We start from the raw sequence: 13,347 nt of genomic DNA, 5'->3' as shown, positions 1-13,347 counted from the left end.
CACATGCTCAACCACAGCTCCATTTATTGTCAATGGGACGAGTAGGAATAGTGAAATGCCATTCTCGTTTTTTTCAAGCAGTCTCATAGACAATGAATGGAGGTGCACATGCTCAACCTCCACTCCATTTATTGTCAATGGGACGAGTAGGAATAGCGGAGTGCCATTCTCGGCTTTTTCAAGCAGTCTCATAGACAATGAATGGAGATGCACATGCTCAACCTTTGCTCCATGCAAGATGTGGGTTGCAGGGCCACGTTCTTGGGATCTTTAGGGGTCTCAGTAATCACTGGTGCCCACCGGAGGACCCTTCTAAGCCTTGCCAGACTGTACTCATCATTGGCACATGCCGGAATATTGTTGGCACGGACTTTGCACATCTGCTAAAACAGCAAACAACTGTCAAAGTACGGAGGCAGCGAATATTAAATCACCGCCATAAACGCTTATTTGCGGTTCCGTGTGTTTGCAGATGGCACCTTTTGCCAAATCAACACATTTTGTATGTCGTGCAAAGTCTCAGCTCCGCCAACGCATTCTGCGGCCGCGTCTGCAAATCAGCGGCCAGGTGTGAAAAGAAGGAGCCCAACCAGTAAACACGCCACCGCAACCCCAAATCTGCACACCCTAAGACTACAAAAGAAGCGCTGTTTGATTTTTTTTTTTCCCAAACAGCGCCCCCCTTGTCCTGAGGCCATGTCTGGTATTGCACCATAGTGTTTAGCAGGCAAAAACATGGTGTCTTCACTTTGCAGGTCCCATTTATGAAGAAGCAGACGCGGAATATGACATGGAAGACATGATAGTGGAACAAGACATGGACTATGTGGGTGAGTGTCGTGAAGGTCTATCAGATTCTATATGGGTAAAGATGAAAGAACATCGAGCTGGGGCCAAGACCATCCTAAGGCTTCGGGGACCCTCCTTGGATAAACATGGTGGGGCCTCCTTTGGAAACAGCGGAAATTGAGGCTAATATGAATTCCCCTATACAGCCTAAATAATACCGCCATATGGTGCCAAATAGCAGCTCTTGTACTGTGGGAGTGCAGAGGTAACTGTGGCACCTTGAGACCACCTAAGATCTTCCACATAAGAAGATTATATATGGCATTTAGTAGGTGGGAGTCCTTGTATTTAAATTGAGACCCCCAAGTTTCAAAAAGGGGTAATCCATTCTTCATAAAGGGGTGATCCCATCTTCATAAAGGAGTAATCCCATCTTCATAAAGGGGTAATCCCATCTTCATATAGGTGTAATCCCATCTTCATAAAGGGGATATCCCATCTTCATATAGGGGTAATCCCATCTTCATATAAGGATAATCCCATCTTCATATTGAGGTAATCCCATCTTCATAAAAGGGTAATCCCATCTTCATATAGGGGTAATCCCATCTTCATAAAGGGGTAATCCCAACTTCATATAGGGGTAATCCCATCTTCATATAGGGGTAATCCCATCTTCATATAGGGGTAATCCCATCTTCATAAAGGGGTGATCCCATCTTCATAAAGGGGTGATCCCAACTTCATATAGGGGTAATCCCATCTTCATATAGGGGTAATCCCTTCTTCATAAAGGGGGAATTCCATCTTCATAAAGGGGTGATCCCATCTTCATAAAGGGGTAATCCCATCTTCATAAAGGGGTAATCCCATCTACATATAGCGGTGATCCCATCTTCATAAAGGGGTAATCCCATCTTCATATAGGGGTAATACCATCTTCATAAAGGGGTAATCCCATCTTCATATAGGGGTAATCCCATCTTCATAAAGGGGGAATCCCATCTTCATAAAGGGGTGATCCCATCTTCATAAAGGGGTAATCCCATCTTCATAAAGGGGTAATCCCATCTACATATAGCGGTGATCCCATCTTCATAAAGGGGGAATCCCATCTTCATAAAGGGGGAATCCCATCTTCATAAAGGGGTGATCCCATCTTCATAAAGGGGTAATCCCATCTTCATAAAGGGTAATCCCATCTACATATAGCGGTGATCCCATCTTCATAAAGGGGTAATCCCATCTTCATATAGGGGTAATCCCATCTTCATATAGGGGTAATCCTATCTTCGCATAGGGGTAATCCCATCTTCATAAAGGGGTAATCCCATCTTCATATAGGGGTAATCCCATCTTCATATAGTAGTAATCCCATCTTCATATAGGGGTAATCCCATCTTCATATAGGAGTAATCCCATCTTCATAAAGGGGTAATCCCATCTTCATAAAGGGGTAATCCCATCTTCATATAGAGGTAATCCCATCTTCATAAACGGGTAATCCCATCTTCATAAAGGGGTAATCCCATCTTCATAAAGGGGTAATCCCATCTTCATAAAGGGGTGATCCCATCTTCATAAAGGGGTGATCCTAGCTTCTAGATCTTGTAAAAACAAGCATTTTTGCAATTTACTGCTTATTAAAATTTTAAGTCGTTCTTGAGATATCACAATAGGCCCTTGAGGTGTAATTTAAAGGGGTTGTTCGCCATCTTCATAAATGGATATTATCGGATAGAGCTCGAAACTACAAGCAAATTTGTAATTTACTGCGTGTTAAAATTTTCAACCGTTCTTGAGATATTCACACTTTTCTTTTGGTTACAGCTCGTTGCCTAGGAGACCGACCGCCGCTGCATCCAAAAATGTAATCACTCCACTGAGTCTGGTAGTGATTAGGGGGTAACAACGAGCTCCAGCTTCAAAACAGCTGAATAGGAAAGAGCTTGTAAGCACAGTGCATGATCTGCTGTCTAGCAGCGGTGGTCGGTTTCCAAGACAACGAGCTGTAAACAAAAGAAAAGTGTTAATATCTCAAGAACTGTAGAAGATTTTAACATGAAATAAATTGCAAATATGCTTGTATTTATGAGCACTATCCAACAAGATATGTTTATGAAGATGTAGAATACCCCTTTAAATCTACATAATATTCTGTTGTCTAGCAGCGGTGGTCGGTTTCCAAGACAACGAGCTGTAAACAAAAGAAATGTGTTAATATCTCAAGAACAGTAAAAGATTTTAATATGCAATAAATTACAAATTTGCTTGTATTTATGAGCACTATCTGACAAGATCCATTATGAAGATGTAGAATACCCCTTTAAGTCTACATAATCTGTTGTCTAGCAGAGGTGGTCGGTTTCCTAGACAACAAGCTGTAAACAAAAGAAAAGTGTTAATATATCATGAGCGGTAGAAGATTTTAAAATGTAATAAATTACAAATTTGCTTGTATTTATGAGCACTATCCGATAAGATCCATTTATGAAGATGTAGAATACCCCTTTAAGTCTACATAATATTCTATTGTCTAGCAGCAGTGGTCGGTTTCCAAGGCAATGAGCTGTAAACAAAAGAAAAGTGTTACTATCTCAAGAAGGGTAGAAGATTTTAATACGCAATAAATTGCAAATGTGCTTGTATTTATGAGCACTATCCAACAAGGTTTATTTATGAAGATGTAGAATACCCCTTTAAGTCCACATAATAAAGCTCTATAATTCCTAAACCGTACGATAACAGGCGCCATGGTGTATGTTTAGACCATGGGGTAGTGAAGGCCCACTGCCTTGGAGCTACTTTCCCTTTTGGCACAATGCTTGTTGAACAGCGCCACCCTGGTGCATGGACCACATCTGGTATTGCGGTCAGGATTCATTATGTTATAAAAGTTGCTTTTTATATTTTCAGGCGTTTCCAGCGGAGCGCCCGGACTTCAGACCTTCATGTCTTCTGGTGATTAATTCTAATTACTTGCAATGTCCTAAATTTCTAAACTAACACTAAAAAAGAAAGAAATAAGATATAAACTTATTCCTGTTGTCGCAGTCGATGGCGATCCTCACTTTGTGGTGAACTTGCCTCCAATCCGGGAAAAGCTGTGCTTCACTCTGGACGGACGACCCGGGGATATCCTGAAGCTCCTCTCTGATCCCGACGCAGGTATCGCTCTCGTACCTTTCACACATCGGTGGTAGAAAAACTCTTCATGGTGTCAACTCTCATAGAAGACACAGATGAGACCTCAATGGTAGTAATCTTTGTGTACCGGCTTATAGACTTTCTATTTAGCCCATACACCTCTTTGCTATTTTCCACTTGAGCGATCAGTGGGGATTGAATATCTAGATCTCTACTGATCGTCAAAGAAACTAGCTTTCTTGATGCCAGTTGTGACAAGGCATGACAATCCTCAAGGTGCACGGTGCTTGGCACCTCATCAATGGTAGTAATCTTTGTTTACCGGCTTATAGACTTTCTATTTAGCCCATACACCTCTCTGATACTATTCATTTGAGCAGTCAGTGGGGTTCTTAGTATGTAGATCCCTACTGATCGTCAAAGAAACTGGTTTTCTTGATGCCAGCTGCGACAGGGCATGGCAATGCCACCGAGTAGGGAGACCTCAAGGTGCACGGTGCTTGGCACCTCATCAATTGTAGTAATCTTTGTGTATTGGCTTATAGACTTTCTATTAAGCCCATACACCTCTTGGCTACTTCCCACTTGAGCGGTCACTGGGGCTCTTAATATCTAGATCCCTACTGATTGTCAAAGAAACTAGCATACATGATGCCACCGAGCGCTGAGACCTCAAGGTGCAGGGTGCTTGCCACCTCATCAATGATAATAATCTTTGTGTACCGGCTTATAGACTTTCTATTTAGCCCATACACCTGTTTGCTACTTTCCACTTGGCGATCAGTGGAGCTCTTAGTATCTCGATCCCTACTGATCATCAAATAAACTAGCATTCTTGATGCCACCGACTGCTGAGACCTCAAGGAGCACGGTTCTTGCCACCTCATCAATGGTAGTAATCTTTATATACAGGCTTATAGAATTTCTATTTAATCCGTACACCTTTTTGCTACGTTCTACTTGAGCGCTCAGTGGGGATCTCGATATCTAGATCCCTACTGATCGTCAAAGAAACTAGCATTCTTGATGCCTGCTGAGACAAGGCATGGCAATGCCACCGAGTGCTGAGACCTCAAGGTGCACGGTGCTTGGCATCTCATCAATGGTAGTAATCTTTGTGTACCGGCTTGTGTACATACCTCTTTGCTACTTCCATATGAGCGGTCAGTGGGGCTCTCGATATCTAGATCCCTACTGATTGGCATCTAAAAAGATAGATGAAAATGCTAATTACCCTTTAAGAATTACATTTACCTCCCCTTATCAATTGTGCAGACATTGAACCAGGAAGGAATACTGGGAGATTTCAGCTCTGAAGCCTGCAGAATTGTGAATGCAGCTTCCAAATATAATCCATTCTGTAAGTATTGAAATTTACCCCTCTATTCTTTAGGTATCGCAGTTAATGGACATTTGATGAAGGCTCCTCTGAGAATTGGCCATGAAAACCGACTACGGACCTACCTAGACGTGATCACCATCACCATTAACCAGCCACGGATCAACTACGTGGTCAATATCTCTCTGGACAGTTTGATGCTGAAGGGAGAAAAAGTGATGATTTTTCCCATTAACCGACCGGCTCTGATCAGAAAACCCAAACTGACCATCAAGATCTGTCCGTCCGCCAACATCAGCGTGTGGATCGGCCGTAAGGTGGAGCTGCTGATCCTGTTCCACCGCTACCAGCATCCAACCTACCTACAGATGAACCACCTGGGCTTCTACATTGTGAGAGGAGATGGGTTGTCCTCCAGCTCCGGGGGTCTGCTAGGTAAGAGCACACATGGGTTTTTCTCCATCTCCGGTGATCTGCTAGGTAAGAGCACACATGGGTTGTCCTCCAGCTTCATTGGTCTGCTAGGTAAGAGAACACATGGGTTTTCCTCCAGCTCCGGAGGTCTGCTAGGTAAGAGCACACATGGGTTGTCCTCCAGCTCTGGAGGTCTGCTAGGTAAGAGCACACATGGGTTGTCCTCCAGCTCCAGGGGTCTGCTAGGTAAGAGCACACATGGGTTGTCCTCCAGCTGCGGGGGTCTGCTAGGTAAGAACACACATGGGTTGTCCTCCAGCTCCGGGGGTCTGTTAGGTAACAGCACACATGGGTTGTCCTCCAGCTCCGGGGTCTGCTAAGTAAGAGCACACATGGGTTGTCCTCCAGCTCCGGGGGTCTGCTAGGTAAGAGCACACATGGGTTGTCCTCCAGCTCCGGGGGTCTGCTAGGTAAGAGCACACATGGGTTGTCCTCCAGTTCCGGGGATCTGCTAGGTAAGAGAACACATGGGTTTCCTCCAGCTCCGGAGGGCTGCTAGGTAAGAGCACACATGGGTTGTCCTCCAGCTCCGGAGGTCTGCTAGGTAAGAGCACACATGGGTTATCCTCCAGCTGTCTGCTAGATAAGAGCACACATGGTTTGTCCTCCAGCTGCGGGGGTCTGCTAGGTAAGAACACACGAGTTGTCCTCCAGCTCCGAGGATCTGCTAGGTAAGAGAACACATGGGTTTTCCTCCAGCTCCGGAAGTCTGCTAGGTAAGAGCACACATGGGTTGTCCTCCAGCTCCGGAGGTCTGCTAGGTAAGAGCACACATGGGTTGTCCTCCAGCTCCGGGGGTCTGCTAGGTAAGAGCATACGTTATCACTAGTGTCTGGTAGGTCACAAACCTGTCTTATATCGCCAGAAACTCTCCACGATTCTCATGCTCTCTAACTTGCCATCCATGTCTTTATAAGCATTTTGCCAGCACTACAGGTGCTGGAACATCCTTTGCTTCCATTCCAGCTTGCCCTGAGCCTCTCTATTGTGTCTGCTTGCCATTTGATAGAAAAGAGAGTAGGAGCAGAGGAAAAAGTTCCATCTTCACTTAATTTAGAGAGAAATAGACCCGCCCTCACTTCCGGTAGGGAGAAAAAGACTCACTCTGAATTCCTGCTGAGATAAAAAGATTCGACCACACATATGAAGAGAAAAGAATCTACCCCTACTTCATATAAAGAAAGACCATCCCCTGCTTACTCTAAAAAGAAAAAAATCTGCCCAGATTGACTGTAGAGCTAAAAGAACCTGTCCCCACTTACTTTAGAGAGAAAAGGACCCACCCCAATTACTCTAAAGGGAACCGCCCCCCGCATACTGTGGAGAAAAAGACCTGCCCCCGCTTACTGTGGCGAAAAAGACCCGCCCCCGCTTACTGTGGAGAAAAAGACCCGCCCCCGCTCACTGTGGAGAAAAAGACCTGCCCCCGCTTACTGTGGAGTAAAAGACCCGCCCCCGCTTACTGTGGAGAAAAAAGACCCACCCCTGCTTACTCTAGAGGGAAAAAGACCCAACCCTTTTTACTCTAGAAGGAAAAAAACCCCACTTCCTTACTCTAGAGGGAAAAAGACCTGCCCTCATTTACTCTAGAAAGAAAAAGGAACCATCCCCTCTTACTCTAGAATGAAAAAGGACCCACTTCCTTACTCTAAAGGGGAAAAAGACCCACCCCCTCTTACTGTGGAGAAAAAGACCCACCGCCATTTACTGTGGAGAACAAAATACCCACCCCTTTTTACTCTAGAAGGAAAAAAAACCCACTTCCTTACTCTAAAGGGGAAAAAGACCTGCCCCCGCTTACTCTAGGGGGATTAAATCATGCCGTCATTTACTCTAGAAGGAAAAAGGAACCTCCCCCTCGTATTCTAAAGGGGAAAAAGACCCACCCCCGCTTACTGTGGAGAGACACTCGCCCCCTCTTACTCTAGAGGGAAAAAGACCCATCCCTGCTTATTCTAGAGTGAAAAAGACCTGCCCCCTCTTACTGTGGAAGGAAAATTACCCACCCCCTTACTCTAGAAGGAAAAAGGACATTCCCCCCTCTTACTATAGAGGGAAGAAGACCCAGCCCAGCTTACTGTGGAGAGAAAAAACCCCACCCCTGCTTACTCTAGAGGGGGAAAAGACCCACCCCTGCTTACTCTAGAGGCAAAAATACCTACCTCTGGTCTCTCAAGAGGGAAAAAGACCTGCTTCCTTTAACTCTACAGGGTAAAAGGACCCAACACCTCTTACTCTAAAGGGGAAAGCGAGCTGCTCCGCTTAATGTGGAGAGAAATAGACCTGCCCCCGCTTACTGTGGAGAGAAATAGACCTGCCCCCGCTTACTGTGGAGAGAAATAGACCTGCCCCCGCTTACTGTGGAGAGAAATAGACCTTCCCCCGCTTACTGTGGAGAGAAATAGACCTGCCCCCGCTTGAAATAGACCAACCCCCTCTTACTGTGGAGAGAAATAGACCCGCCCCGCTTACTGTGGAGAGAAATAGACCCGCCCCGCTTACTGAGAGAAATAGACCCGCCCCCGCTTACTGTGGAAAGAAATAGACCCGCCCCCGCTTACTGTGGAGAGAAATAGACCTGCCCCCGCTTTCTGTGGAGAGAAATAGACCCGCCCCGCTTAGTGTGGAGACTCCTATGATACATAAGAACAATAGAATAGAGGAACGCAGATGTGCTTGTTGTTGAGGACAGAGATCCTTGCATGTCATGAGCAGAGACGCAAAAAAAAGGAAGTGGTGACGGAAAATGACAATGTTGTTCTTTTTCAGGACAATTCCAAAACACCGACATAGAAGTCACTGACCAGAAGCCGGGCAACGACGTGACCTTCTCCGGCAAACTGAGAAGAGGCAATCACACCGCCCCGGCAACTCTGGTGGTGAGGTCCTTGAAGGACTCGACGGCGCACACGCACATGTCCAAATGTTGGCTGGTGAAACACACGGACATCGAGAAGATCCTGGATGGAAACTACCTCTCCTATGTGGCGTCCGACCTCCAAGAGATGTAGAAAACTCCTGATGTAGCAGAGGGGAACTTGATCATTGAGTTAAGGCCTCCATACACACTAGATCAATGTCGGCTGAACTTGACGCCTGTCTCCTGCCTTATAAATGATGTAGGATCGGACATATTGACCTTCAACATGCCCAATCCTTTGTCAGGTGAGCTATGTCGCCATCAGAGGTGTCTGACAGTAACTTACTCCCCTCTCCCTATTGAAAACACATGCACGCTCGACCAAACTGAGCATGCATGGTATGGATTTTACACGCGGATTTTACCACAGATCACACCTCGCGAGGATAACCAACTCGTCTCTGCTACATCGACAAACTGGGCTCTGCTCAATCTGTACATCCATCGTCTGATAATCCGGAAAGTCTGATCATCTGGAAATTGTTTCGCAACGGACCGGTGTCTGATGACGTCGTTCACATTGGACTTATTTTTTTTTCTTAAAGCCGCAGGATCTTAGATGACTGTGTAATAACACGACGATGTCTATGTATATGAGGGAAGTGTTAATATGTATAAAATGTAAAGAAGCAAAAAGTATAATGACAAGGAATGAGGTTCTGTTTGGTGGAGCGCTCGTCCCCAACCTCCGGCGGCTGCAGAACTACAACTCCCAGCATGCCCTGATCCTGAATGAGGCCATTTTTTAGGGTGGGGGGATGGGAAAATGTATCATAACTAGACCAAACAATAAGGGAACCCTTTATTAAAAATATATTTTATTGTATTGACCGGGGGGACACAATCTGCGCCATTGGCAGCTGTTGGGGAACTACAAGTCTCAGCATGCCTTGATCTTGAATTAGGCCATTTTTTGGGGTAGGGAGATGGGAAAAGGTACCATAACTGGATCAACCCATAAGAGAGCTTTTCCTTAAAAATATATTTTATTGTATAGACCAGAGGGCACAATCTGTGCCATTCGCAGCTGTTGGGGAACTACAACTCCCAGCATGCCTTGATTCTGAATGAGGCCATTTTTTGGGGTAGGGGGATGGGAAAATGTATCATAAGTGAACCAACTAGTAAGAGAACCCTTCTTTAAAAATATATTTTATTGTTTAGACTGGGGACACAATCTGCACCACTCCCAGCAGCTGGGGAACTACAAGTCTCAGCATACCCTGATCTTGAATGAGGCAATTTTTTGGGGGGGTGGGGGGATGGGAAAATGCATCATATCGAGACCAACCAGTAAGAGAACCCATCATTAAAAATATATTTTATTGTATAGACCATGGGGCACAATCTGCGCCATTTGCAGCTGTTGGGGGACTACAACTCCCAGCATGCCCTGATCCTGAATGAGGCTATTTTTTTGGGGTGGGGGATGGGAAAATGTATCATAACTAGACCAACCCATAAGAGAACCCTTCTTTAAAAATATATTGTATTGTTTAGACTGGGGGCGCAATCTGTAATACTCCCAGCTGCTGGGGAACTACAACTCCCAGCATGCCCTGATCCTGAAAGAAGCCATTTTTTTGGGGGGGGGATATCATAACTAGACTAACCAGTAAGAGAGCCCTTCCTTAAAAATATATTTTATTGTATAGAGCAGAGGGCACAATCTGCGCCATTCACAGCTGCTGGGGAACTACAACTCCCAGCATGCCTTGATACTCAACGAGGCCATTTTTTGGGGGGGAGAGGGTGGAAAGATTGGGAAAATGTATCATAACTAGACCAACCAGTTAGAGAGCCCTTAATTAAAAATATATTTTATTGTATAGACCAGGGGGGCGCAATCTGCGACACTCCCAAATCTTGGGGAACTACAACTCCCAGCATGCCTGACACATAAGAAGTTGTAGTTTTACAGCAGCTGGAGCGCCGCAGGTTACCACCCTGGATATAGGCTATAATTTACCATAAACAGTGTTCCTAATAAAGCGAGTCCTGCGTTGTCGTGATGTCGTCTGTCATCGTCCTTCTACAGATAGTAATAGCAACAGCGACTCCTGCTGGTCAGAAGAAGGTATAACCCATAAATTTATTTTTATTATTATTATTTTAATTTTAAATTAATTAACTAACATTTATTCTTAAAAAATTTATTCATTTTTTCTAATTAACTAAAATTTTAGTTAATTAATTTAACTTGCGTCATAAACACTGGAGACATGAAATGGCCCAACTTGCATTCACACAATAGTGATAAAGCAATTAGCAGCCGTGATCATTGCAACCAATTAGATTCTAATTATTCCCTTTATTTTATTTATTCTATTATTAAAAAAATAAAAACAAACAAAAGTAAACAAATAAAAAAATTTAAAAAAAATAGTAAATAAAAGATTTAAATATTATTTTTTTTTATTTACGTTTACTTTTGTTTGTTTGGGTTTTTTTTAATAATAGAATAAATAAAATATTCTATTATTAAAAAAAAATAAAAACAAACAAAAGTAAACAGAAATAAAAAAATAAAAAATGAATAAAAAATGTATTTAAATGTTTTATTTATTATTTTTTTATTTTTGTTTACTTTTGTTTTGTTTTTTTAATAATAGAATAAATAAAATATTCTATTATTAAAAAATAAAAATAAACAAAAATAAATAAATAAATAAAAATAGTATTTACATTTTTTTATTTATTATTTTTTTTTCTGTTTACTTATGTTTGTTTTTATTTTTTAATAATAGAATAAATAAAATATTATATTATTAAAAAAAATAAAAACAAACAAAAGTAAACAAAAATAGAAAAAAATAATAAATAAAAAATGTATTTAAATTTTTTATTTATTAATTTTTTATTTTTTTATTTGTGTATTTTTTTAATAATAGAATAAATAAAATATTCTATTAAAAAAATAAAAACAAACAAAAGTAAACAGAAATAAAAAAAAATGTATTTAAATGTTTATTTTGTTTAATTTCTGTTTACTTTTGTTTGTTTTTATTTATTTTTTTTAATAATAGAATAAATAAAATATTCTATTATTAAAAAAATAAAAACAAACAAAAGTAAACAAAAATAAAAAAAAAATAATAAATAAAAAATGTATTTACATTTTATTTATATTTTTTTTTATTTTTTTATTTTTGTTTATTTTTGTTTTTATTTTTTTATACTGCCCAAAAAATATATATTTTGTAATATATATTGGAACCTACTTCTGACAGTTGTTACACCTACATCTGCCACAAGGGGGAGCTCACTGCATACAAACTCATACAACTCCAATGCAGTTCAATACAAATGCAGAGAGCTCCCTCTAGTGGTGACTGTAGGGAGGCAGAAAATTAAATGAATAGAGATCCCTCTACCATCTTCATTCTTGGTGGTATGAGACAACCCAGTTGTCCATGGTGGTCCAGGTATAGATGCTGCTATTACACATTATTAGATTATGGCTTTACCATAAATTCCCAAGATGGAAATATCCCTTTAAGACCTTGCAGGGGACGTCTACTTTAAAAAATGATGGATAATTCATGTGTTTTGGGTTGGAAAAAATATTTTGCAATCAGATTTCATTAAAAATTTTGCAAAATTTTTATTAAAGACCATTTATTTTTTCTCTGTTACTTGCTGGGTGCAGAATGAGTTAACTGAGAATACGTCAGTGAGCGTTTATGACCAAGAGCTTCTAAGTCTTATTCATTAAAAAAAATCATATTTTATTAAAAATTTTGCACCATTTAATTTTTTAGACCTGTTTTGTTTTCTGGCTGCAGAATGAGTTTACTGGGAATCTGTCAGTGAGCTCATTCTGATTGTGTTTCTCGGCTACTTCAGGAGCACATGAAAGTTCAGATCATCTTTGATGTGGTCTGTGCTCATAAATGGTCAGGGAGCTCATTCTGAAAAAGTGTTTCTCGACTATTCATGAGAGCATTAAAGTTCAGATCATCTTTGATGTGGTCTGTACTCCTAAATTGTCAGCGAGCGAGCTCTAAAAAAAGTGTTTATTGGGTACTTCATGAGCACATGAAAGTTCACAACATCTTTGATGTGGTCTGTGCTCATAAATCAGCTGAGAGGAGCTCAGAAATGGATAAAACTTACAACCTCTTAGCCAGAACCGCTCACTGATGGGTTCTCAGGTAACTCATTCTGCAGTCAGCAAAGAAAAAAAAATTGTATTCAATCAAATTTTGCTAAATTTTTAATGCAATCTGATTGCATTTTTTTTTAACCCAAAACATATGCATTATCCAGCTGAGAGGAGCTCAGAAATGGATAAAACTTACAAGATCTTGGCCTGAACCGCTCACTGATGGGTTCTCCGTTAACTCATTCTGCAGCCAACATGGAGCAGAGAAAAAGATTGGTTTTCAATCAAATTTTGCTAAATTTTTACTGCAATCTGATTGCATCTTTTTGAACCCAAAACACATGAATTATCTAGCTGCGAGGAGCTCAGAAAGGGATAAGACTTACAAGCCTTTGGTCAGAACCGCTCACTGATGGGTTCTCAGTTAACTCATTCTGCAGGCAGCAAGGAGCAGAGAAAAAAGACTGGTCTTCAATCAAATTTTGAACCTGGTGGCAATTATTCAATTTCCCCACAGCTCCCCCGCAGGAGAAATGAAGTATTACACCGTTGATATCAATATTTGGGGTAACA

At 41.7% G+C, this 13,347-nt stretch overlaps 1 protein-coding gene across 1 annotated transcript in view; it reads left to right on the top strand.

The window, feature by feature from the left end:
- Nucleotides 1-10,681, top strand: part of ITIH6 (inter-alpha-trypsin inhibitor heavy chain family member 6) — a 63,385-nt gene extending 52,704 nt beyond the window's left edge. The window contains exons 10-14 of the mRNA XM_075324315.1: nt 756-830; nt 3,706-3,750; nt 3,844-3,957; nt 5,330-5,710; nt 8,519-10,681. Coding sequence (XP_075180430.1) covers nt 756-830; nt 3,706-3,750; nt 3,844-3,957; nt 5,330-5,710; nt 8,519-8,760 — 857 coding nt within the window. The 3' untranslated portion in view covers nt 8,761-10,681. The remainder of the gene's footprint in view (nt 1-755; nt 831-3,705; nt 3,751-3,843; nt 3,958-5,329; nt 5,711-8,518) is intronic.
- Nucleotides 10,682-13,347: the final 2,666 nt, after the last annotated feature.

The sequence above is a fragment of the Anomaloglossus baeobatrachus genome, chromosome 9 (genome assembly GCF_048569485.1).
Source record: "Anomaloglossus baeobatrachus isolate aAnoBae1 chromosome 9, aAnoBae1.hap1, whole genome shotgun sequence".
Lineage (NCBI taxonomy): Eukaryota > Metazoa > Chordata > Amphibia > Anura > Aromobatidae > Anomaloglossus > Anomaloglossus baeobatrachus.
This window is presented reverse-complemented; position numbering and strand designations above follow the sequence as displayed.